A 26265-nucleotide genomic window follows, 5' to 3' on the forward strand; every position below is an offset into this window, starting at 1 on the left:
ATTTTGCTCTATCATGTAATAGTTTCCTCCTTCTGTTGTATAGCTTATTTATGGCCAAGGACCACCAGACTGGTTTCCTCTTTTTGGAGGAGTGAGTCTTGGTTTTACTCGGGATGGCTCGATCCATGCATCACTGTAGATGCTCATATAATGCACTTGTAAAGGATTCTTCAGATTGGATAGCATTATCCTGTAGCAAGGGGGCTTTGAAACTTTCCACTTCGGTCTTGAAAAGTTTGAAGTTTGTTTTTGAAAAGTTTTTCACAGTGGTTTCCTTGACTGGGGGTGGGGTCGAGATGTGGATGTCCAGTGTGATTACTTTATGATCTGATCTTACCAGCGAGGAGTTAACCTCTGGTGTGGAACAATGATCCCCCATGTTGGTGATGATCAGGTCCAGTATGTTGTCACCTCTAGTAGGCATGGTGACCAGTTGTTCCAGGGCGTTTGAGTTTATAAACTCTAGGAAGCATTGGGCAAAGGAGTTTGTACTTGAGTAATTCTCCCAGTCAATGTTTGGGTAGTTGAAATCTCCTAATATCATGGTGTTTGGTAGGACCTTTATATTTTCCAGTGTTCTCAGGAATGCTGAGTGAGGGTCCTGAGACAAGGAAGGTGATCTGTAGCAGGCTATGATCTGATAAGCAGCTTTGCCCACTGTTAGTTGCACTTGGATGGTCTCCGAGGCCTCGTGCTGTGCCACTAACCTGGAGGTGTGGGTATCCTTTATGAAAATGGATACTCCTCCTCCTTTTGTATTTCAGTCCAGGTTTTGGGGCCGAAGCTTGGAGAGATTGGGATTTTTTTAAGTGGAGCATGTCCAACAGCTCTGTGTTTGACATAACTTTGTATGTTAGGCAGAGATCACCTCTGAGTAGGCGATATGTGACAGAGTAAAGCTGGAGTGCTTTGAGACGGTCTGTGTAGGGCATGTATTTGAGGCCGCTAATCCTCTTTGTGAGGTATTTCTGCGGGCTTTCCAGTTGTTGTAGATGTCTTGTGAGGTACATACCAAAAGGGGCGTTGTACTCTATAATGGATCTAATGAGTGATGAGTAGAAGGGAACAATGACCTCTTTTTTTCTGCATGAGAAACCTTTTGTGATGAGGTGTGCCATGTTGAAGGATTTCCTGACTACTGTGGCGATGTGATTATCAAAGGAGAGTCTAATGACCACCTGTGTCCCAAGGTCTCTTATCACACTTTCAGTGTTAGGTATACTACCGCCTATGTTGTAGTTCATGGGTACAGAGTTTTTACCAAAGGGGATGACAATGCACTTTTTGGCATTGAGCTTGAGGCCATGGCTTTGACACCAGGCATCTGTCTCAGTGAGGCCCTTTGGCAGGATGTCCACATCGTTAGTAGTTTTGATTATGGCTCCTAGTTTGCAGTCATCTGGGAGCTTCATTAACCAAAGACCTTCTGTGTTAGCCTGTACTTCAGGGAAGTAAATACCAAACAGGACAGGACACAGGACTGAACCCTGTGGTACTCCACTTGTCACTGGTCTGAAGTTGGACTTGGAGTCTGCTACTTTCACAGTGTGGGTTCTGTCAGTGAGCCAGTTGGCAACCCATCTTGTGACATATGGATTTATACCTACTTTAGTGAGTTTATCTATAATTCCAGAGTGGGGAAGGTGTAGAAAGTCTTGGCAAGATCTAGATAGGCTGTGCGAACCACCTTACCCTTGTCTATGGCTTTGGTGACTGCTTCAAAGAAGTCTATCAGGTTTGGGAGACATGATCTGCCTTTTACAAACCCGAAATGGTTGTGGTCCAGAGTTTGGAGATCGCCAGTGTCTTTGTTTATAAGTTCCATGATGATATGCTCCATGGCCTTGCAGACCAGGCTCATCAGGCTAATGGGGCGCTATTTCTCTGGGACCATGGTGGCTCCCCCCTTGTGTAGTGGTATAACCGTCACTGTGCACCATTCAGCAGGCACAAAGCCTGAGGTGAGGGGATTCCGGCATGTAGCTCGCGAGACATTCGCCTGCGAGCTACATCGCCGAAACCAACCAGCTGCATCAGCACTTTGCCGTAGTGCAAAGTGCCTGAACAGCGCAGCCGCTGCAAGTATAATCTATGGACGAGCAGCTGCAGCCGTACGGGCTGTGTAACGCATTCCTTCTCATGCAAGGAATGCATTTATTTAATTATTTATTTATTGTGTTGTCAGTCTGACATCACAATAAATAATTAAACGCATTCCTTGCACGAGAAGAAGGAATGCGTTACACAGCCCGTACGGCTGCAGCTACTCATCCATAGATTATACTTGCAGCGGCTGTGCTGTTCAGGGACTTTGCACTAAGGCAAAGTGCTGATGCAGCCAGTTGGTTTCGGCGATGTAGCTCACAGGTGAATGTCTCGCGAGCTACACGCCAGAATCCGAGGTGAGGCTATGATTGAACATGGTACTTAAGTGTGATGCCATTTCATTCTGTACTTCATGTAGAACGCAGCCTGGAATGTTATCTCGTCCCATGGATGCTGTGTTCCTGGCTTTGGAGAGTGGTTTTCACCTGTGCAGCCGTGATGACAGCAACTTTGCATTCTTCCGGTATGGAGATGGGCTCTTTCATGGGTGAGAGAGGGGTAAAGTTAGCACTGATCCTATCTGCCAGGATGTTGGCAATATCAGTTGGGTCTGTATATTTAGTGCCATTGTGCTGTAACTCAGAGCAGATGTGAGTGTTGCCATTGTGATTCTTGACATAGCTATAGAATGCTTTGTGGTTGTCTTTAGAATCAGTTGCGATTTTGTTTTCCTAACTAGCTTTGGAGGACTTTATCAGGGATCGCAGCTTCTTACTGAGGCTGACCGGGGAGCTCCTCCACTCATGGGTTTACCCTCTTTTGCAACAGTTTCTTCCTTCTGTTGTGCAGTTTGTTTATGGCAGGGGTCCACCAGACTGGCTTCCTTTTCTTGGAGGATAGCATCTTGGTTCTGTTTGGGATAGCACGATCCATGCACTCATGTAAGTGCTTATAAAGTGCAATTGTGTATGATTCAGTAGTCATAACTATATTGTCCTTCTGCATGGGTGTCCTGAAGTTCACCACTTCTGTCTTAAGAATCATGAAGTTGTCTTTGGAGATATTTTTTAACATGGTTTCCTTAATGGGGGTGGGGACAGAATGTGGATATGTAGGGTAATTAGCTTATGGTCAGATCGGACCAATGAGGCGTTGACTTCAGGTGTGGAACACCGGTCACTCAGGACAAACCAAACCCCGTAACCAACACAAATAACCACAAAGTGAGCTAAATGCTACTCATTGCCAGAAGTCTCAGCCTCCAGATGCACACACTCGAGGCACATCTCAGTATGGAGAATATTGATATCTGTGCAGTAACAGATACCTAGTTCAAGGCTCCAGAGAGCACACCAGCACTACCAGGATACTACTCATTCCATACCTTCTAGCATCAGAACCTGGATCATAGCACATAGGGTGGGGATGTATCCATATTCATCAAGGATACTTACACCTCTCTCTACATGCTCTCTACAGGATATGTACCCATAGAATGTTGCACAGCAACATTCTTCCCACTCCACAGGTGTAGGGCCACAAAAGACCCTTGGCATTCACGCTCTATGAACATGATGAGTCTGATCTGCAAGGCAATGGAGCCAATCATAATGGAAGTCAACAATAAAGACATTGGGAACCTTCACATAGTTGAGCACACCCAGTTTGGCATTGTCAAATGCAGATCATGCCTCCTGAACTGGGTGGATTTCTTTGAGACAGTTACCCAGGCTACAGATGACTGAAATGAGCTCCACACAGCCTACCTATACCTCGCTAAGGCCTTTGACACCATTCCCCAGTCAGGTATCATAGATTAACTCACCAACCTGGGCTTGAATCTATACATCACAAGATGGATTACAAACTGGCTCACAGATGGATCCCACAAATTAAAAGTTGCCGGCTACATGTCAGACTACACCGGTAACAACCGGTGTCCCCCAGGGTTGGGTCCTGAGGTCCCTCCTGTTTGGTATAGACTTCTCAAAAGTACATGCCAACACAGGAGGGTTGTGGTTGACTAAGTTTGCTGAGAACTGTAAAGTGTTTGCCATAATAGATTCCCCGGATGACACAAATATTCTCCAGAAGGGACTCTATGAGACAGATGTGTGGAGTCAGAATCATGGCCTCAAGCTCAATGTGGAAGAATGCATAGTAATCCCCTTTGGTGAAAACAAAGTACCCACAAACTACCATATAGGTGTTACCCCCTTAAAACTGACAAGGTAATAAGGGATCTGGGGACACAAGTAGATAGTCATCTTTACTTTGACAACCATGTTGCCAAAAGTGATTGGGAAATCCTAAGTGGCCCACCTAATCAACAAAGGGTTTGCATCAGGATCAAAAGAGGTAGTGGTGGCCCTCTACTCTTAAGTCATCAGACCCATCATTGAATAAAATGCACCATTTTGGATGTACTCAACTAAGCATATCCAGCAGCTGTAGAGACCACAGAAGTACCTCACCAAGAGGATTACTGGCCTCAAACAGTTATATTATGCAACACAACTGGTAAAACTAAATCTGTTCTCTGCTGCGTACCACCTACTCAGAGGCACACTCTGCCTAACATACAGAGCCATGTCCAACATATAACTGTTGAACATGCTCCATCTATGGATAACAAAATTGAGTCGCATTACACATTCCAGGGATATGAACCTCATCACAACAATGAATACAACATGCTGGTGGGAAAGAGTACCATCCCGGACACTTGCCTTACTGTGGAACAGAGTCCCAATGTACATCAGACAGAGCCCCTTGCTGACATTCTTCAATAGGAACCTTGATGAGTGGATGGGAAACAGACAATTCACGCCAGGCATCACATCAGCAGCCCCAGAAAGGGGCTTAGGGTACTAACTATTAGAACTAGGGCTTGGTAGACTACCCAATGGGGTGGTGAAAACTGCACAACTTGCCTAGGCTAATATATGCCTTCGTGAAGATAGTCTACTACATACCTATGAACCTATGTGACAGGTACATGTCTACAGATAGTAGATGTGTACTTCATTGTAAAGTCATGTTGTACAGCAGGCACATGGACCACATACACTGCAATGCTTACAAATACTGGTGGTTGTTATGTACAGTGGGTGAGATGTGCACCTCATGTCTTTTGTGCCATTGGGATGTGTGCTGGGTGGGACAGTCCTGGATGGCTCCCTGTCATGGTCACTCTCTTACACACATCTCTGCCCATCCATCTTTGGCTTATTATACTGTGTTCCCCCTACATATATATATATATATATATATATATATAGGTACATAGGTAGGTAATAGGCTATCTGCCTGAAGGCATATATTGGTATGGCCAGAGGGTGCAGCTATCACCACACATGGGGTTAGTTCCCTAGGCCTCTGTGTAGTAGAGCTGATGAAGTGATCCATGGTGTGACAGTTCAGTTTCATATACACTCATCAAGGCTCCTCTGGAAGAGTGTCAGTTAGGGACTCAGTTTAATGTAGGTTGGGAGCCTGTTCCAAAGCAAGGGAAGTCTGTGAGTTAGTAATATATCCCTCCAATATGTTCTATTTATTGTTGTGATGATGATATCTCTAGAGCATGTGGAACAGTGAGCTTGGGTTTACTTCAGATAGTGCATGTACATCAGTTCTGCATTGGACATGGACCTGTCTGTTGGGCAGAGATCGCCTGAGTATACAGTATGCAACAGAGTACAGATTGAGTTAAATTCAGTCTTGTTGCATGGGGCAACTGTTTGAGGCCAGTAATCCTCTTGTTGAAGTACTTCAGTGGTCTTTCCAGCTGCTGAAGGTGCCTAGTCAGATTCATCGCAAGTGTCCCGTGATACTCTCTGATGTGTCTGACTGATGAGTAGAGGGAACCTCCTTTGACCTACATGCAAAGACCTTGGCAATTTGTGGGAACACAGCATGATTTTCTAACCACTTTGTGAATGTGTTTCTGGAAGTAGAGATGACTATCCACGTGTCCATAGATCCCTTACTATTACCTCCATATTTAGGGTGTTGGCACCTATGTGGTATTTGTATGACTGTAGCTGAAGGCCATACTTTTGACACCACATCTGTCTGACTGAGACCCTTTTTAAGGATGTCTCTGTTGTCCTAAACATTGATTATGACAACCTTTTTGCAGTCATCCACAAACTTTGCTAAACATAGCCCTCATGTGTTTGACTGTATTTCTGAAAAGTATACACCAGACTGAGCCATGGGGGACAGCAGTTGTTACCAGCTTGAAAAGGAGACTACAATTCTAACCTTGTGGGAACTATCTGTGCCCCAGTTGGCAATCCATCAGATGAAATACTTGTTTATGCACAGGTTGTTGATTTTGTAGATACAACATGTGTGTGGGATGTTGGAAAAGGGCTTTTCAAGGTCTATGTAGGCCGTGTGGAGCTCATTTCATTTATGTATGTCCTGGGTGACTACCTTGACAACTGTCTCGCAGGTTTAGGAACCATTATCTTCCCCTGACCAAACCACAATGGGTAGGGCTGGGTGTTTGTAGGCTCCCAATAGCTCTGTTTATGAGTTCCATAATGATGGACTCCATGGCCTTGCAGATCAGGCTTATTAGGCTTATAAGACTATAGTTCCCATGGTCTGTTGTGCACCAACACTTGTGGAGTGTGCCAAATGTTGCTGTAACCCATTCAACAGTTTCATATCCTGTACAGAGGGTGAGTCCCAACAGACAGTTCAGGTGCAGGGTCTGTTTGTTTTGGAGTTCACATGTGACACAGCCAGGGAAACCATGTCATCTCATAGACGCCATGTTTTTAGGTTTGGATAGAGCTGTTTAACCATTGTATATGTGATTTCTGGGTTTTCACAATCTCCAGGTATGGTAATGGGCCCTTTTGTCAGTGAGAGGGGGGTAAATATGTATGAACCTGTCTGACCAGATGTTGGCAATGTCAGTCATGTACATGTATTCATTTACACTTTACACTGACTCAGAACATATATGAGTTTACATTGATATTTATGACATAGCGAAAGAAAGCTTCATGGTTCTCTATGGACTCTTTGGCAATATTTTTGCCAGAACATGGCTTGGATAATGTTAGGAGTGCTCTTTGTTTCTTGATGATACTGATCGGAGATTTATTGATCTTCTTTGCATTTTCACTTTCATTGAACAACTTAAGTACTTGTAGTACATAGTTTGATTATGACAGGGGTCCAATATATTATATGGGTCTGTTTTCATATCACTGTGTGCGCAAGGCAGGATTGGTGAATAGTGACAAGTGTCTGGAGTAAGAACTGCAACTGGCAGATATGTGTGGCCCAGTGCTGTACTCAGACATGGCCTAAGTGTGTGAGCATGCCCAGTATGACCTTTCAGTATGTTGCTGACTGAAATTTGCTAAATTTTTTTAAGTCTGTGAGCATGCCCACTATGGGCATATATACTATATGTGTGTGAAAAATCAAGTTGGTTTTTACTTCAGGGCTCACCTTTGTGTTGTACATCGACAGGAAGCATGCTGTGCCTGCAGGGCTTCCATGAGTCAATTTGCATAGACTTATCAACATTTCTACATACAGGGGGGACAGCTATTATTTGTACATTTCTACCGGGGGGGGCACACCTGATTGTTACTGTGGGTGTACATAGGATGAGAGGTACACCTGACACTTATACACATTTGCTAGGCCTGCACTGCTATGTCAGGTACTCCATTTCAGTCTGTACTGTTGCCTATCGTACTGGCTTGAGGCATACCATTGTACTACAGACCTTAGCTTCCAATTACACGCATATTAATTTGTGACTTCATAGCCTACCCAACACATATCACACTGCCTGGCCTGCTGTTATCTGTCTGCATAGGCCTGGGGGTAGGTTACTCATATGCCTCTTCAGAGGGCATGATACAGCATTTGTTTGTGTTTGTCTACAATTGTCCTGCTGGCTGTGACTGTTAGGTATGTGACCCCCCCCCCCCAACTGGTATGTGTGAGTGACTTAAGTTGTGTCTGTGCCAGTGAAATGCTGTCATGGCTTAGTGGTTCAGTACTGTGACTATAGTGCACAGTATTCTGAGTTCGAGCCCTGTCACTGCTTTTTATTTTCCTGCTGGGCAGACCTGACTGGTTAAGGAACAGTAAAGCAGGTGTGAGCGTGTTTACCTGACTTTGTTTGACTTTGCCCGACTTTGCCCAACATTGCCCGACTTTGCCTGACGTTGCACTGGTTAGCGCAGTGTGCAGCTACGCGCAATTGTATTCAAATATGCTCAATACTGGTAAAATTTGCTTAGCAGTGCTTTATATTGCTTAAAATAGGGACTCATGCCTCAGGTGGTGCTGCAGGGCTGCCTATGTCGGATGCACATATTACACTCCCTATACATGTTTGAAAACAGGTAGTGTCAAGTTAGGCATCCCTTTTACTGTATGTGCGAGTCAGAGAGAGGTGTCATTTCCAGGGTTCCTACTGAGTCAGTGTATGTGATATGCGTTGCCTCTTTGCTAAGGCCAGGGCATACTGGGCACGCCTCCTTCTGCCTACTGGGGCAGGCTCAGGTTGTTCCTCCTCTGAGTCACATTGTGCCTGTGCAAGCCTTGGCAATGGTGGGGGGCTGTTTGGCCCTGCCCCATGTTGTTCCTGCTGCAGCTGTTTCTGCAGGATCATATTGTGTAGCATGGCACATACCATGACAATTTGGGTACATGTAGTTGGCGAGTACTGCAAGGCTCCACCAGATGTGTCCAGGCACTGGAACCATGACTTGAGCATCCCAAACACACGCTCAATTATGTTTCTTGTTTGTGCGTGTGCCTCATTATGGAGTTCTTGTTCAGGTGTGTGTGCATATCTGATGGGTGTCATCAGCCATGGCTCCAGTGTGTATCCAGCATTCCCCACTAGGTGACCATCAGGGATGTCCCCATTGGAAAATCTCTGGTACAGCTGTGTCAGATGCCAGATGTGGGAATCGTGATAACTTCCAGGGCAGCCAGCACACACATTCATTATTATGCCCTGGGCATCGCACATGACCTGGCAGTTGATGGAGGGGAAGCCCTTGTGGTTGATGTAGACCCTACCCCGCTCACCGGGTGGTGCTTTGATGTGTATGTGCATGCAGTCTATTGCACCCACTACCTCAGAGTATTCTGCTATTTGGTGGAAAAGATGCATATTGCTGGCCAATGCCTCATGGGAATTGGGGAAATATACGTGCTCACCGACATGTGCTGACATGGCATCCAGGAACTGGTGCAGTACCCTAGATGCTGATGCCTGTGAAATCCCCATCATATCACCAGTTGGTCTCTGGAAGGTACTTGTAGGTAGTATTCTTAGCGCAACACATACCTTGGTATCCACTGGGATGGGTTCCCCTCTGTTGGTTCTGTGTGTGAGGCATGGCTGGCACAGCTCAACAATTTGCTGCAGGAGGTCTCTGTCCACCCTATAGCGCTCCACTATCTCCAGCTCATGTAGCCCCTGATAGGTTACCCTGGGTCTCTACACTCTTCTCCGTCTCCTCACTGTGGGTTGCTCAGCAGCATTCACATCACCACCGTCAGCACCTTGCACATGTTGGTTTATGATAGCAAGAGCAGCCCCTAACATTTTGTCTGACTTTAAAGTTTTTAAGCTTTCCCTCTTTGTATACTGCAGTGTTGCAGAGTTTTTTGGAAAAAACAGGGAAGAATGCTGTTTGCAGAGTTTAAAGTGCTGGGCTGGGCTAGTCTGCTACCTGTGTAATTGGTTAGTTCTGATATATTTCACCTGGCAGCTCTGCTAGTTCTCCTTGGTTAACTTCCTACTACTTTTTTTCCTTCCTTTTCCCTTTCTGTTTCCGCCCAGGGCAGCACCACGCAAACAAGTGCACACGAGTGCACACACACACACTGTGTGCACGTTTGCAAGAAATTTCAGACATATTCACAATGTATGCCTTCGGTTTCTGGTTTTCAAAAAGACAACTGTAGACACGCCTCTTGCAATCCTGAGCAACTCAGGGCAAACACAAGACACTGTGCTCCAATAAGCTTACACCCTCATGATGTTACCTATATTCTACTCTACTACTCCCCTACTCCTACACTTACATTCTTGGGACATGGCTCACATGCTGGGGAAAATTGGGATTCACTATCCTTATCCTCATTTGCATAGGATTGCCTACTAATGCATGGTTACATCTCTCACACTGAGCTTCCCCCCCTTAGCAACCACTACTCAGTGGCCATGTTGTCTTCAGCCTGCCATTCACCTGCATGGCAGGATAAGCTTTTTAGTGAAAATGGCTATTTTTGGCTCTTTTTAAATTATTTTCTGTTTTTTTAAAGTGCCGCACGTTTGCGCGGTGCTGCGCTATGCTTAAACATCAGAGATCGGGGGAAAAAAGTTAGATTTTAATAATTTTAAACATTTATAAATGCCAATGGCCTTATATTTGACCATTGGCATGCTTCCTCAATTGTATGCATCCTTTATTTGGAGCTGTCATAGCTCCATTTAGCTATTTGCAGAACGGTGCTCCGTTACCAACGGAGTACATTTCTGCAGATAACACTAATCTTCCACGGACAGGTTAGTGTTTCCTGGATTGCAAATTTACCTCATTTGCATGGCTTTCACCAGCAAACGAGGTAATTTGCATACCATGACACTGTCTGTGCAAGAGTAGTTTTAGCAGCTCTCGTGCACACCCCTGCCAGCTGTTCCTGGATTGCACGGCAGACATATTGCCTGTTTGATGTCTTACACTACTCTACAACTCCATGCAAGCTTTCGTAAATCCGGCCCTATGTGTGTAAATCTTGCTTGTTAAGAATTACAATCTATGCAGTGCGTGGAAACCACCAACAATTTCTTTATTTTTATTTATTTCATTTGTATACCAGGTATTGTCCTACTGGGCACGAGTTCCATTTTCAGTGGAGGCCCAGGGAGAAAAGCTCCACATGTACAGATAGACACAATTGAACAAACAAGTTGAACACATATTAATTAGGCAATGTATACAGCAAAAAATCTGTACAGCAATTAACTAAATACAATAATGAAAACACTTTTAACAAAATTTGAGAATGAGATTAACAGCATGACTTAAATAGTGAGAACAGTGTGATACAGATTGTCAAGAATGAGCAATGGAGTCAGTATAACAGTTTAAAGACCAAAGTAGAATGATGCCACAATACAGTGATAAGATGATCAGCTTTAATAATTGGCTTAAATTCTGGTGTCATTCAAAGGGGATCCAATGTCTGTCTGCCTGGGATGACATGCTGGACAAGCCACGCTGCTTCGCAAGGGACGGCTTGCACCTGTCACCCCTGGGCTTCCGGATATTGGCAAAGGCTCTTGCCACCCCCATAGTGCCTTTTTTAGGCAAGGCTCAAATTCTAAACCTACCACCCTAGAACACAAAAGGAAAAACTAAGGGTAATGCTGCTCAATGCCAGAAGTCTCAATCTCAAGATGCACGCACTCGAGGCCCTTCTCAGTATGGAGAACATTGATGTCTGTGCTGTGACAGAAACCTGGTTCAAGGCTCCTGAGAGCACCCCAGCACTATCAGGTTTTACCTCATATCATGCGTTCCAGCCCCAAAATCTGGACAACACCAAGAAAGGAGGGGTGGTGTCCATATTCATAAAGGACACCCACACCTCAAGGTTGGTGGCAACGCACGATGCATCGGAGACCATCCAGGTGCAACTAACCATAGGCAAAACTGCTCTGAAATTTGTAGCATGTTACAGGCCACCCTCTCAAACTCAGGAACCTCACATGGCCTTCCTGAAAACACTAGAGGGGATAAATGTATCTCCAAACACCATCATACTAGGTGACTTCAACTACCCTAATATAGACTGGGAACACTACTCAAGCCCAAACACTCTAGCCCAAAGGTTCCTGGAGTTCATAAACTCAAATGCCATGGAACAACTAGTCACCATCCCCACAAGAGGTGAAAACATACTTGATATCATCACGAAAATGGGACGACAATGTTCAACACCGGAAGTATACCCTTCACTGATGAGAGCAAATCATAAACTAATCTCGCTGGAGGTCCTCATCCCGCCCCCACCTGAAATAAAAAAGACCACAGTGAAAAACTTCTCAAAAGCCGACTTCACACTTCTAAAAACTAGTGTGGTCTCCTTTAACGTCTCTGAGCCGGTGGTAAACATTACTCAAACTGCTGAATCACTAACAAATGCCTTCTACCAGCACCTACAGGACTGCATGGATCAGGCAATCCCAAACAAAACTAAGACTCTTTGTACCAAAGGCAAGCGTCCAGTCTGGTGGACCCCAGCCATAAACAAGCTCTACAACAAAAGGAGGAAGCTACTACAAGATAGAGCAAAATCCTTGAAAGGTAAGACACCTTTGATCATTATAAGTAAAAAAACTAAGAGCTCTCATAAAATCATCCAAGGCTAATTTTGAGAGAAAAATCGCCAAGGACTCAAAAGACAATCATAAGGCCTTCTTTAGCTATGTTAGAAACCTAGGAGGAAACTCCCAGATATGCTCAGAATTAGTTCAAAATGATGTGAAGATTACTGAACCTACACACATTGCCAACATACTGGCTGACAGGTTCAGTGCTAACTCTCCCCCCCCCCCAAAAGGAGAGATATCTATACCAGAGGATTGTAGCCCCCCAAACATCTCAAACGCCCAGGTGAGAACTGCTCTCTCCAAGGCAAAAAACACAGCATCCATGGGACCGGATGGTGTCCCCGGCTGTGTACTTCACAAACTCAATGAGGAATTAAACCCGCAGTTAGGACAGCTGTTTAATCTTAGCCTCACCTCAGGATACGTACCCAAGGAGTGGCGCACGGCAGTGGTCCCACTTCACAAGGCGGTGCCTCCACCGACCCTGGAAATTACCGTCCCATTAGCTTGACAAGCCTTATCTGCAAAGCCATGGAGAGGATCATAATGGAACTCATAAATAAAGACATAGGGAACTTGCAGACTTTGGATCCAACCCAGTTTGGCTTTGTCAAAGGCAGATCATGCCTTTTAAACTTGGTTGACTTTTTCGAAACAGTCACCAAGGCCATTGATGAGGGTAAGGCAGTCCATACAGCCTACCTCGACCTGGCAAAGGCCTTCGACACAATACCCCACTCAGGTATCATCGAAAAACTCATCAGCTTGAATGTAAACCCATACATCACAAGATGGGTTGCAAACTGGCTAAGTGACAGAACCCACAGGGTCAGAGTTGCTGGCGCCATGTCAGACTCAAAGCCGGTCACAAGTGGTGTCCCACAGGGCTCAGTCCTGGGTCCACTCTTGTTCGGCATCTACTTCTCTGAAGTACAAGCAAACACAGGAGGGTTATGGCTGACAAAGTTTGCAGATGACTGCAAACTGGGCGCCATAGTCGAAAACACATCTGACATAGATATCCTTCAGAAAGGCCTCACAGAAACGGATAACTGGTCCCAGAGCCATGGCCTAAAGTTAAACGCCAAGAAATGCATAGTCATACCCTTCGGGAAAAACAAGGCTACCCCTAGCTACCATATAGGTGGCAATCCACTGAGCACAGAAGAAGTTATCAGGGATCTGGGGACCCAGGTTGACAGTAACATTTCGTTTGACACTCACGTTGCTAAAGTAGTTAGGAAGACCTTCTACATTGCCCACCTGATCATGAAGGGATTCACATCTAGATCAAGTGAGGTCATCGTCCCCCTGTACTCATCACTCATTAGACCTATGATTGAGTACAATGCCCCATTCGGAATGTATCTGACCCGACACCTGCAGCAGCTGGAAAGGCCCCAAAAGTTCCTCACCAAAAGGATAAAGGGTCTCAAAAATATGTCTTATGCTGCCCGACTGAAAGAACTCCAGCTCTATTCAGTCGCATACCGCTTGCTAAGAGGTGACCTGTGCCTGACATACAAGGCCATGTCAAACCCAGATTTGATGAATATGCTTCACCTCAAAAAATCTAGATCCCTCAGAACCACAAGGGCGGGAGACTTAAACCTTGACACTGTTATTAATAGAACGTGCTGGAGGGACAGATTCATCACCCAGAGACTCCCTATGCTGTGGAACAAAATCCCGGTACATGTGAGGCAGAGCTCCTCGCTGGCCTTGTTCAAGAGGAATCTTGACCAATGGATGGGAGATCGCAGATATACCCCAGAGATTACTTCAGTGTCACTGCTTGACAGAGGCACAGCAAAATAATAGGCATAGTTTTCTTCAAACTAAAGGGGTGGCGAAAGCCACATAACTATGGGCTAGGATTATAAATGCCCTTGGGCAGATGGCCTAGTATGAACCTATGAACCTATGAACCTATGAACCTATGTGTTTACATTTGCTAACTGAATTAGAATGTAGAACCACATTAGCCATCAGCAGATACTAACTGTAGTTGAGATACTGAGGAAGTTTAATGGGGATGTAAGGGTGTGGTAGGTGGTCTATCCTGGGGTATGACAGGAGCAGAGCCATTGTTTTGCTAGATGTTCCTTGAGGGAGTGTTTACACTCATGTATGCTTGGGTTGTTAGCTATAGGTTGAGAAAGAGTGTTCCAGTGTTTTGCAATTTTATAGGAGTAGAGTGCAGTGCCTTGAGAGCTGTGGGGTTGAGTAACCTTTAACTTTATTTTATTTGAGGATCTTAGTGATCTAGGATTGCTGTTTTGTTTGATTAGGTTACTGAGTCTGGGCAGTCATTTAGTTTGAATTATTTTGTGGGCTAAAGACAGTTGGTTTAATGTTAGAAGGCTTGGGAGTTCTAACCATTTGAGTTGTAAAAGAACTGAGCAGTGATGTGTTTTGTAAGGGTGGCATGTAGCAAAAATGATAATTTTATTATAGCATGTTTCAGGATTATGTAGGTCTGATTTACAAATGCTTGCAAATACTTGGCAGCCATAGAGTAGGGAGGAAAGTAGTTGTGTGCGGGCGGTAGCTAGTCTGGCACTTTATGTAAGGTAAGGTTTAATTCTGTAAAGGGTGCCTAGTTTGGAGTGGACTTTTTTGATGGTGAGGGAGAAGTGGGTATCAAACCTTAGGTTTTCATCAATTGTGACACCTAGAAGTTTGGTTTGGTTAGTGGTTTCAATTTTGGTTCCATTTGTGGACAGGATTGAAAGTGGGCTCAGCATGTTTTGGGTATATTGTAATTGAAGACAATTAACTTGGTTTATTAGGGTTTAGTACAAGTTGATGGTTGGTGAGGTAGTTTTCCATGTCCTGAAAAGATTTTTGCATTTTAGCTTGTAGGTCCTGTGGCATGGGGGTTGAGCAGATGAGTGTAGAGTCATCAGCACACTGGACTATGCAGGCTAGTTGGGATGCAGAGCTGAGGTTGTTAGTAAAAACTGTAAAGAGAAGGGGGCTGAGTATGAATCCTTGGGCTACTCCAACAGTGATGGGTAGAAGGGGGGCAGGGTGTTTTCCCATTTGATGGCTTGCTGACAGTTAGAGAGATAACTGTGGAATCAGGACAGGGCTGATGTGTTGAGGCCGTGGGATGATAGTTTATTTAATAGGATTTGGTGGGAGACAGTGTCAAAAGCTTTTGACATGTCTAGAAATATGGAGGAGACCATTTGACCTCTGTTTATGATACCTTGAATGGTGTTTCTGAATGACAGTAGGGCAGTGGTGGTATTATGTTTAGGCCTGAAGCCATGTTGAGTGTGTAAAAGGAGGTTGTGATTGAGGAGGTGGGTGAGGAGTTGGTAGTGTATGCATTTCTCTAAGATCTTAGCTAGAGGTGAGAGGATGGCAATGGGATGGTAGTTAGTTAGTTCTTTAGAGGGGCCGCCTTTGTGTAGGGGAATGATGTGAGATATCTTCCAAAGTTGGGGGATGTATTTCTCTGAGACTGAGCAGTTGGTCAAGATTGATATGGAATAGGCTATTGAACAGGCTGCAATTTGAAGGAATTCATTAGGTCATTGGGTCAGCAGCTAGACAGCAGGGTCTGAGCTTGGAAAGGAGTGATTTTATGTTGTTGGTATGAATTGGGGTGAAGGAGAAGGGTGTGGGGGAGTTGGAGGAGGGAAGGGGTCCAGTGAGAGGTTGCTTAGTCTGATTTCCAAGAACTGATGTGATTGAGTTAATAAAGTGGGTATTAAATTGTGTGGCTATTGGGTCAATAACCTTGGTGGTGTTAGGTGTGGGTTGGTGTATAGTATAGCCTGGGTTGAGAAGATTGTTAATGTTTTGCCAACATTTCCTGGGGTTGTATTGGTGGGATTGTTTACATGAAAGGAAGTAGTTTTGCTTGTCTGTTTTTATCTGTTTTTTAGCCTGGTTATGGAGTTGGAGATATGTTGTGCAGATTGTTGTATTTTTGTTAGTATGGTACATGGACCATGCCCTGTCTCTTTGCTTCAGTAGTGTTATGGTATCTTTAGTTATCCAAGGTATGGGTGTAGTTTTTGCTCTTATTTTTCTTGTGGGTGTTATATTGTTAAGCATTTTATGAAAGGTCTTGTTGAAGTAAAGGACGGCCTGATCTAGTGGGAGGTATCCATGAGGTGACCAGTTACTTTGCTGAAGTAGAAGGTTGAAGGTGGAGGGGGAAAAAGTTTTTTTGTTCCGGACATATGTATATACTGTGTTGGTTTGTGTCTGCGCTTGTTTTCTCTACAGGAAATTAGGTCAGTAGTCACTGAGAGAATCTGGAAGGCAGACTGCTAAGTAACCTAGATTGGGTTTGTTGGTTAGTGTCCAATCAAGAGTGGACTGCTTTTTTGAGTGTTTGTCAAGGCAGGTAGGACAGGATATGGTTTAGGTGAAATTGAAGAGATTTAGGAAATTGGAGGGGTTGCTGGAGTTGCAGGAGTGCCAATCAAGGTTGAAATCTCCTAGGACGATGGTTTCCTGGTTAAAAGTAGAAGATGCTCAGGATGGAAGATTTTCAATTATGGGTAGGTTGTTGCCAGGGGGGAGGGTAGGCAGTTATGATAATAATAGTTTTGTTTGGGTTTATTACTAGGCGTGTTGTTAGGATTTTGGCATTGGGTAGGTCAGGAGGGGCAGAGTTCACTAGTTCTAGTTTGATTGTGTCTTTATACATAATGGCAACATACCCCCTCTTTTGTTTGATCTTTCTTATCTAATTATGTTGTATCCATTTGTAATAATTTCCTTGTGTTTAATGTGGGGCTTTAACCAGGTTTCTGTTATTGCTGCTATGTCTGGTGAGTAGGTGCTAAGGGTTGCATGGAAGTCAGTTATTTTATTTACGAGACTGGAGAGGTTACAGTTTATAAAGAATAGGTCAGTTTTGTTGGTTTTAGGAAGTGTGGGGAGGGACTGGTGGTTAGTGGTATGTTGGCAAAAGGTTGGTGCAGGGTAGGGAGGGGAAAAGGTTGGGCAAGGAGGGGTGTGAGTGTGTTTTCCTGGGTTGGGGTGGATGTCAGCCTGGAGCTTAGTTTGTATTATGTTGTATAGAATGAGGTGTTTGATTTTATTGGTGGGTTTTACATATCTGAGAGTTGAAGTATATCTATAATGTGTGGGCAAATGTTTGAAAGGTAGGAGGAGTAAATTGAGTTGTAGAGCTGTGAGCTAATTGCAGTATATGTGTGGGTATGACTGTTGGTGGAGGATAAAGGGAGAGTAGGTGCTAGAATGGTGGAATTTTATGTAACACTGAATTTTACTAGGTGTTGTTTGTGGCAAAGTGAATAACTTCACATGGAACTGGAGCTACCAATGTGTTGCCAGTGATAAAGTGCACAAGTGTACACAGCACTGAATTGTAAGTGCTGCCTGAACAATAGTGAGAAATCTGTGGTAAAGTGTATAAGACTTGTGAGTAAAAAAACAAGTTTTCATGAGCACTGAATTAACACTAAAGAACTGATATGTCTAGAACACTTGCCAGGTACTTATGAGCAGGTTTGCTCTAAAAATTAAAAGTGTAGTATAGAAAATGAAATAGAAGCTGTGCATGTGACAACATTGTTTTAACAAAACACTGCAGGTATTTTTTGAAACTGAAGTTGTTGTAAAGTACTGCTTTTAAAAGTAAAACCCTCTGACAAAAAGAAGATAGTTAATTTCTGAGTAAAGCAAGAAAAGGGTGCTGATTCTAAAAGGTTAATCCTCTGACAGGAAAAAAGGAGTCTTCATTTCTGTATGGGGCAAGCATGATGTGTTAATGTTTAAAATAAATCTCTTCACAGATTGAAAAAAAATTTCACTACTGTACATCAGAAGCATGAAAATTGTGTCAAATTTATAAACTGCTTATGGGTTGCCTGCACTGACAATGAAATGCAAAGGATACAATAAACAAACAATGCATGTGCTGCTGTCATGGAAGTAAAGTAAAGCACTGACAATGTTCAGCACTAGCAAAGGAAAAGGAATGTAGTGCCCACCACCTAAACGTGGTACAGTGGAATGGGACCACTTTGCACCACGGTTTCTCAGATATGCAAATTATATTCTGTAGCCCAGAGTTGCAGCTAGGCAATGTCATACCTTTCATGTACCTTTTCCATGGAACGTTCCTCATTTGGGGTCTTAAAACGTTCATGATCCTGAAAGTTCCACACTGAAAGGGTCTGTCACACACTGTGTTAGCAATATTTTAACTATCAATGATAAATAGAACTGAGTCATATTATTTCATTAAAAGACTTATTCTGTAAGTAAAAATTCACATTTTAGCTATCCTACAAGTTTCCTAGTTGAAGCTGTTAGTAACCCATAGTTGTTGTTGTTGTGTCTTTTGGCTTTTCCCGGTTAATGATTGGCAGTAGATTTTTGTTGCCAGCTCTGATGCACAACCTTCAACGAAGGTACGCCCATTCACGCATGTCTCCACACAGAAGATGCTCTAGCTGAGAATCGAACAGGACAACGTCATACTGTGAGGTGACAATGCTACCGCAGCACCACCACCTCAGTATTTTTATGTTAGTAACCCATAGTAAGTGTTACATATTTTGCTCATTTGTTCCATATTATGAAAAGTGGTGTTCCTCATTTTGGAGATGGAAGGTTGAGAGCTATGAGTAAAATGAAATCTTATTTTGAAACAATGATTGCTGTCTCTCATTCTAAAAAAAAAATTATGGAACCCCCCCACAATAATCTCTCTACCATCATGCACCCACTTCAAAGCTTTACTTAAAGTGCACCTAAATACATGCTGGCTATGCCCTTGTAATTCTCCTCTACCCCACAAACTACCTTTGATTACAGCAAGCTCTGATACTTCCATGCCTATCTACTTATTATATGGCAGTAACTTCTTATTGTAACAATTGCTAATATCTGCTATGACTTTGTGGATAGAACAGATGCTAGTTATCTACTGAATGTACTATGTTCTTCATCTGTAACTGTGTCTGTAATATTTTAATTTGTGGAGCTTTTCTCCCCAGGCCTCCGCTGAAAATAGACCTGCGTCCAGTTGGACATTAATCTCGGTCAACAAATGGAAATAAATAATATATGATGCAGAAGAGTAGAACCTTGGACTGTTAAGAAATAAATACTTGTAGAAAAGACAGCGGAGTTTGTTACAGAAACTATAATGGGGCAACAGTGAGTTAACCACGAGCAAGAGAAGCAAATGAAACATTCCCACAATGCTATATAACATTGCATGATAAAGTGTGAAAATTGACCAAGAGTGCAGAAATATGCTGACCACTAAGGACGCTGTCTTTAAACAGAAATAACTCAAACTTATGGTGCAAAATATGGTTTCTAAGAATGAATATGAAATACATTTTCCAAAGTTACTGGATGACCTTCATCAGCAGAGAAGTGGCAAAATAAAACAAAGTGATGGATGACCTATCAAAAAGACTCTCTCAATGTTTTGAACAAGTAGGTGAAATACAAAATTAAAATCTGAAAATGTTAAGTCAACAAGTGACTCTAATAAATCCATTTCATATCCAGAAACATCTGTGCACATTCAAAATTCAAGCCATAGGGTGAACAAGTACATAAACACAATCAGAGATACAAGGAGAATAGCTGGCCCAGGTGTGAGAGTAGCAGGCTGTAGTCTATTATTTTTTTATTACAAAAACAGGCTAATTAACTGGAGTCCAGCATTCAGAAACAGCAGTCCAACACTTCAATAAGTCACTACTTAATTTATAAAAAATAAATAAATAAATATTATAAAAAATTCAACCAGATTTAGTCACCAAAGTAACTCAGCTTTGTTCATGTATGATAAATGCTTTTGTCTACTAACTGGACTTCATCAAATCATCTTTTCAAAAACAGTTCTGTCATAAGCTTTCCTAATGTGAGCTATATAGACATATTCCTACCCAGTAAACTAACAAGACATCTGTGTGACACTTTTTCAAGTCATGTTGAGTGTTAGCAATCATCAGAGTTCCCACTCATATCTTCAGAATAGTGTATCATATAAATTATATAAGTTAAGCACATTACCATTTAAGACATTTTAACTTTAGTAAACTTCAGAATAGTGATAACACTAAGTTAATGGAAGTTGCTTATTTGAGTGATGTATATTATTATAAATAAAACATACTTCGAACCTGCTTTACATTTTGTACAGTATGCTATTTTTTCCATTTAATTTCTGGTCATTAACTAGCCTAGCTTATACAACTGTGAACCAGTTAGGGTGTGGCTTGCTAGAACCATTATCCGTCATTGCCTATTGAATTTGAACTGTTTTTGAGCTACTAAAAATGTATCAGTCGTATTGTTACAGCTTTGTAGCAACTACAAAAGTAGCAAACAGACTGCTGCCATTTAAAAGTGAAAAGATTTTTTTTTGTTTCAGACTGCAGTGTTTAAATGTTATTTTTGTGTGTGTGTCATATAAACTGTAGCAACTTGCTACAAATGCAGCAAGCAGTTTGCTACAGTTTAAAAGAAGAAAATAGTTTTTTTTTATCTCAGTGTTAGGTGAAGAACAGTTTTTGGAGGGATACCAGATCTGGGGATGGCACTGACTTCATTATTACCTAGCTATGCCTTTGTTGTATTACTAAATATAAGAAAACAATTTCCTGAATTAGCCTGAATATGCTTAAGTTCATTTATGATACAGTGGACTCAAATCACCAGTTTATTGAAATATATTAAAAATGTTACAACTGCAACCCCTGAAGTCTTAAACACCTTATGTTTGCAAACATTAATAAGCTTTAGTTCTGTATTTTACTTCCTGCCATTAAATGTCACAGAGTACTGTGAAAAAAGGCATCATTTGAATGCAATGGAGTGGTGCCAGATTTTGTCACTTGATACCTGTAATATATGGCATACAAGTTATAACATTAAACTGCAGGTGTTCTAACTTTAAAATAAAAAATATATCAGTTTTACGCATTGCCTAATTACCTTTGAATGAACCAAGAAAAGGAGAGATTTGCATGTGCACATTCAAGTATATGCTTCCATTAGTACAGTAATTAAAGGTTTGAGGACTTAAAAGTAAATAAGTGGTGAAGCTGTCATTTTGCTCTGGGCAGTACGGGGATTTTTTTCATTATTCTATTTTATTTACAGGGAAAACAAAGTGTCACTTTTTGATAAATATTTGTATATCTGAAGTTGTATACACAACGTTTTTCTGGTCTATAATGGGATATTTTGTCTTACAATATGTACGGCAGTACAAACATTAAGGTATAATCAGGTAGTCTTAAATCTGGACTACCGTTTTAAATGACATCAGTGCAAGGCTCAATTGCTTATCTCAATACAGAATATGCACTCCAAGTGCATGTGTCCATTTATTGAACTAGCTGAAAGTTCAGAAAGTTGTAAAACAATCAGCTGATTGATTATTCCAGTAATGAACCAATACCCTCCCAAGTCAGCTAAGTGCCATGGAAATGCACTTATGTGCACATTCACCCTCTTCTGTCCTGTGTGGCTTTAGACAATTAAGTGCATGCATTAAGCTAGTCGAGACTGAGGGAATGAAATCCCATATTAACTAGGTAATGGTTCATCCATGGCCTTCCATGCAACATGATGGACTACCTCTTCTGCAAGTGCAAGGCATCAGGAAGAATACAGACATCAAGCATAGGGGAACAGGCATATAGAACACATACAAGGTAAAATATAGCAAAAAGAAAAATAGCCTGGTAGAGAGCACAATGGTTTCAGGATATGAGCTGTTAATAAGTTTCCTGTAGTCCAGGTTGCCAATCTGTCAGCCTCCATTTGGCCACTGTGTAACTCTGAGCATGCCACTTAAGCAGAGAGAGTGCTCTCAAGTTACTGAGGGGTAAACAAACACTTATTTCCAACAGACGTAGTCAGCTAACTTAGTTAACTAAAAAATAGTGGAAGGAAATAAACCACCATACTCTGTGATGAAGTCAACTGAGAGAGTATGGAGGCAAATGTAGTTAGAAGGGAACATATACTGGCATGATCCCCTTTCAAATTTACCTGTTATATAATCATGATTATGAATGTTATCTCCATTTAGAAAAAAATGTCTGAAAAAGCTGTCTTCTGGATATCATTGAAAATAAAGTATAAAGTATAAGGGATGACGTCTGAAACACTAATGCACCTGTGACATGACTGTTAAATCTGACTATAACCCTTTAGAGATAGTTTACTGCATTTTACACCTTATGATCACCGATACTAAGCAAATATTTCTCTTCATACGTTTTTACAACATTCTCAGACATGTTATTCTCCACACATGGTCACCTTCTTACTGAATGCATACAGTAGCTGTGATGTACTCTCTGAAACAAAGAAATGTTTTTGTTCATTTTCTTGCTTTACCAACCTGCACATGGCATCAAGTGTCTCTGCAGGGTAGATGGCTCAAGCAGCCAAACTCACAGATGTGTAAGTCACTACTGCCATGTTATACTTAGTGACATGTAGATTACTTATTTTAAGCAGCAGATGTGAAATGGTTTAATTTCCATAACGTGACGAAGGCAGAATTTACCAACTGTCTTTAAGTTCCATAAGACTCATTGTGTGCTGGTTATGCTTTTAGAGGGAAAAGATTTGGGAAATTCTTCTGTGTTTAGCGTTTTACAGGCATTGTGGGTAATGTCTTATCAATCAGACTATAAAAAATTTGTTCACTTCTACTGGCATCCATGGAATGAGGGAGGTTATATATATATATATATATATATATATATATATATATATATATATATATATATATATATAAATACACATGCTTTATAGAAAAATAAAAAATTGTAACAGCATAATATAACATTAAGTTTTTGTACAGCTTCTTGGTTTGTGTAAAGAAATAGTAAATAACAGGTACCTTTCAATTCCCTAGCAGTAGTATTAAAGGTTTCTTTGGTATGATATTGGCATATCCTAAAGCAATCATCTAGAAATCATATCACTCACCAACAACTGATTATAGCTTTTACTGGTTCAGATTTTTTCTGCCGAATGAATGAATACTTTACTATTTTTGGAGGAGTCACTTATGAGCATACAGAAAACATTTGGAACATCTGTTTGACCCACAGTCTTCTTTGAAGTTTTACCTGCTTATAATAGATTATGATATATAATTGAAGTTGTCTTATCATCTAAAATTGTTACCCACAACCAGCAGTATAAATATTAGGCTGATGTTCATTTAAAAGGTGACCGGCATTAGCAAAGTATAAATAATGTTCTTAAATAGTGTATTGGCTTGTTGCTACATGTGGGTGTCTTTAGCAAATCTACAACATGGTATAAATATACAGGGCCATCTTGTCACATCTTGGTAAAAAATATAAGGTGATGTCTAGAACCCCCAAATAGAAAGGGTACTAATTCCACTGTTGCTGTGTAACAGTAATATTCTCATTGCTCCCACACAACACTATATTTTGGACGTTGGCTGCATATTCATTGCCATCTTTATGAAGTGTATGTCTTCCCCCCTTTTTCCTTACAGTGTGTCACATTTTCCTTCATCCCTATTCTCTAAGTTCACTGCCCTGTCCTTCACTCCTGTCCACATGGTACACCACTGCCTTTGCTTTCAGGCTGACACTATCCCTGTGCTGTTCTTGTAGAAACATACAATTTCTGAGTACATTTATTTATTGTATTGCATAAAAATGCATTTTATGTCAATATGTTAGTTACAGTTTCTTAATGACTTGTTGATATTTCATATGGAAGTAATGCACGGCAAAAACAAAATGTGATACAGTGTTACATCTGAGGCCAAGAAAATGAAAACAGATTATTTATAATTGACTTATAATGCAATTTTGATAAAGCTTTATGACAAATTTAGGTCAAAATTTTTTTTGGGGAAATTGTGAAGTTGACAATAACTGTAGAACAGGGTTGTCCAACCTATTTGTCTTAGTATCTACTTGTCATACAGTTCAGGAGACACTTAACATACTTGTCATAGTTTTGGATGGCTACTTTACCATGTCCAACATGCACCTGCCCATTCAAAATAGTTTGTTGTGGGGTATAGCAAGGGGCAGATAAAATGATATGGTGAGCCGGATTGTGGTTATACCAGGAGGAGTATGAGAGTTATTGCGTGAATATAGGGGCTGTATAGAGAATAGAGAGGCCCAGGAAAAAAGTCTGAGAGAGAGAGGAAGCATTTAGGTTATCCCATAACATTAGGTATGTATAGTTGCAGTCTCTGTATGTTGCTTTTCTGTCATTAGCCACTACACTGTTATAATTTTTACATACACTGATGTATCACTAAATGTGGCAGTTGTAGCTACTCTAATGAATCACTAAAAAAATGGGCGATTTTTGCAGTGATATGAATTTACTTTTTTTAATACCACACCTGTAGTGATTTGTTAACTATAATTACAAAGTAATTCTTCTGCATTTTTGTAAATCTTATTAAGGTACTCTCTGTGTGCCTTACATGCTGCTAGGACTTCTTTTTCCACCATTCCTTCATTCTTTTCATTCTCCACCGACAGCCAATCCTTCACAATAAAGACATACATGTGGTCCGTCTGCTTGTCCCACACAATGACATATTCCAAAAACCATGAGGGATCAAGGCCTGTTGAAATAAATGGCATGAATGTTAAGCTAATCATGCTTTCAGATATTATGCCATATGAAAACTGTAACAATAAAACATATACATTTTAGAGCAGATAACCTTTGAGAATATTAGGGCATTTCTGCTGTGCTGAATGTGCATATCTACATATGGAAGTGTGCAAGGTGCAGATATTGTTGGCTGCTTGAAGCATGGTGAAGTTGTTATTAATTGATTAATTAATTCATTAATTATTTCATCTATTAGTAAATTAACTGGTCCCAATGACTTTTTTTCAGCTACGATCTTATTAAATACAAATAGAAACCCAACACCCTTAATGCAGAAATAATGACAACACCATATGCTCAAATAAAAGTGGTACATAGCTCACCTGGGTGGATTCACTGCAATCATGGTGCAAACAGTACAAATGTAATAGTACAAATGCAATAGTGCTGCAGCACTCATAAGTTTATTGGGTTAAACTAAAGTTTTTTTTTTAGTAGAAGGTTAATCCTTCTAACTCCTACAAATAGCATTTGAGTGGTACTAACCAAGATAGGTGAATTTAATCTGATGTACAACAGAGAGGGACCTTATATGAATAGGTGGGTGATTCTGATCTAAGGTAGAAGAAAGGTTTTGAGAAGCATTCTAATGAATATGCAGGAGAGAGCAGTATGAAGAGATCAGATTCAGAATAGATCAGGCATTAAGTATGCTTTGAACCTGAAAAGGAAGCCAAGGGAGAGGCAGCTACTGTGATGGAGCCTTGTAAACTGATAATAAAGAGACTATAACATTTCATTCCAAGACAGAGATACAGTGATGTTCAAGAGACAGCGAATGATTTATAAATCTAATTGCAGCTTACGTTTTTGCAATTAAGTGAGTACCTGGCTGTAGTAAGTGGTAACCCATATTCTAAAACTGGAATAAGAACATCTTTAACAATAGATAATGCTTTGGAGTCAGTAGTGAAGACATTTTTTGTTAAGTTAATGAGTCTTTTAAGATTCCCATATTCATGGTGCAAGATGAAAGTAAGCTTCTGTTTAACTGATTTCAGTGAGGAGTTCTGAATTTCCATTTACCTGGAGTTCACATCATTTATTTCACATATGCATATTACATCCCTGCAGTTTAGACCCTGGTTCTTCCATGTTGGATATAGCATGCCTGAAAGTTATATATCAAGGTATTTTCAGATTCTGAGGTC

General features: G+C 41.5%; 1 protein-coding gene across 1 annotated transcript in view; it reads right to left on the reverse strand.

Annotated features, from left to right (window-relative positions):
* LOC122814129 (polycystin-1-like) overlaps positions 1-26265 on the reverse strand; it is a 1441736-nt gene that overhangs the window by 536381 nt on the left and 879090 nt on the right. The window contains 1 exon segment of the mRNA XM_044086744.1: positions 24918-25061. Coding sequence (XP_043942679.1) covers positions 24918-25061 — 144 coding nt within the window.

Source organism: Protopterus annectens, chromosome 10.part0, assembly GCF_019279795.1.
Source record: "Protopterus annectens isolate FY-2018-M chromosome 10.part0, PAN1.0, whole genome shotgun sequence".
Classification (NCBI taxonomy): Eukaryota; Metazoa; Chordata; order Ceratodontiformes; family Protopteridae; genus Protopterus; species Protopterus annectens.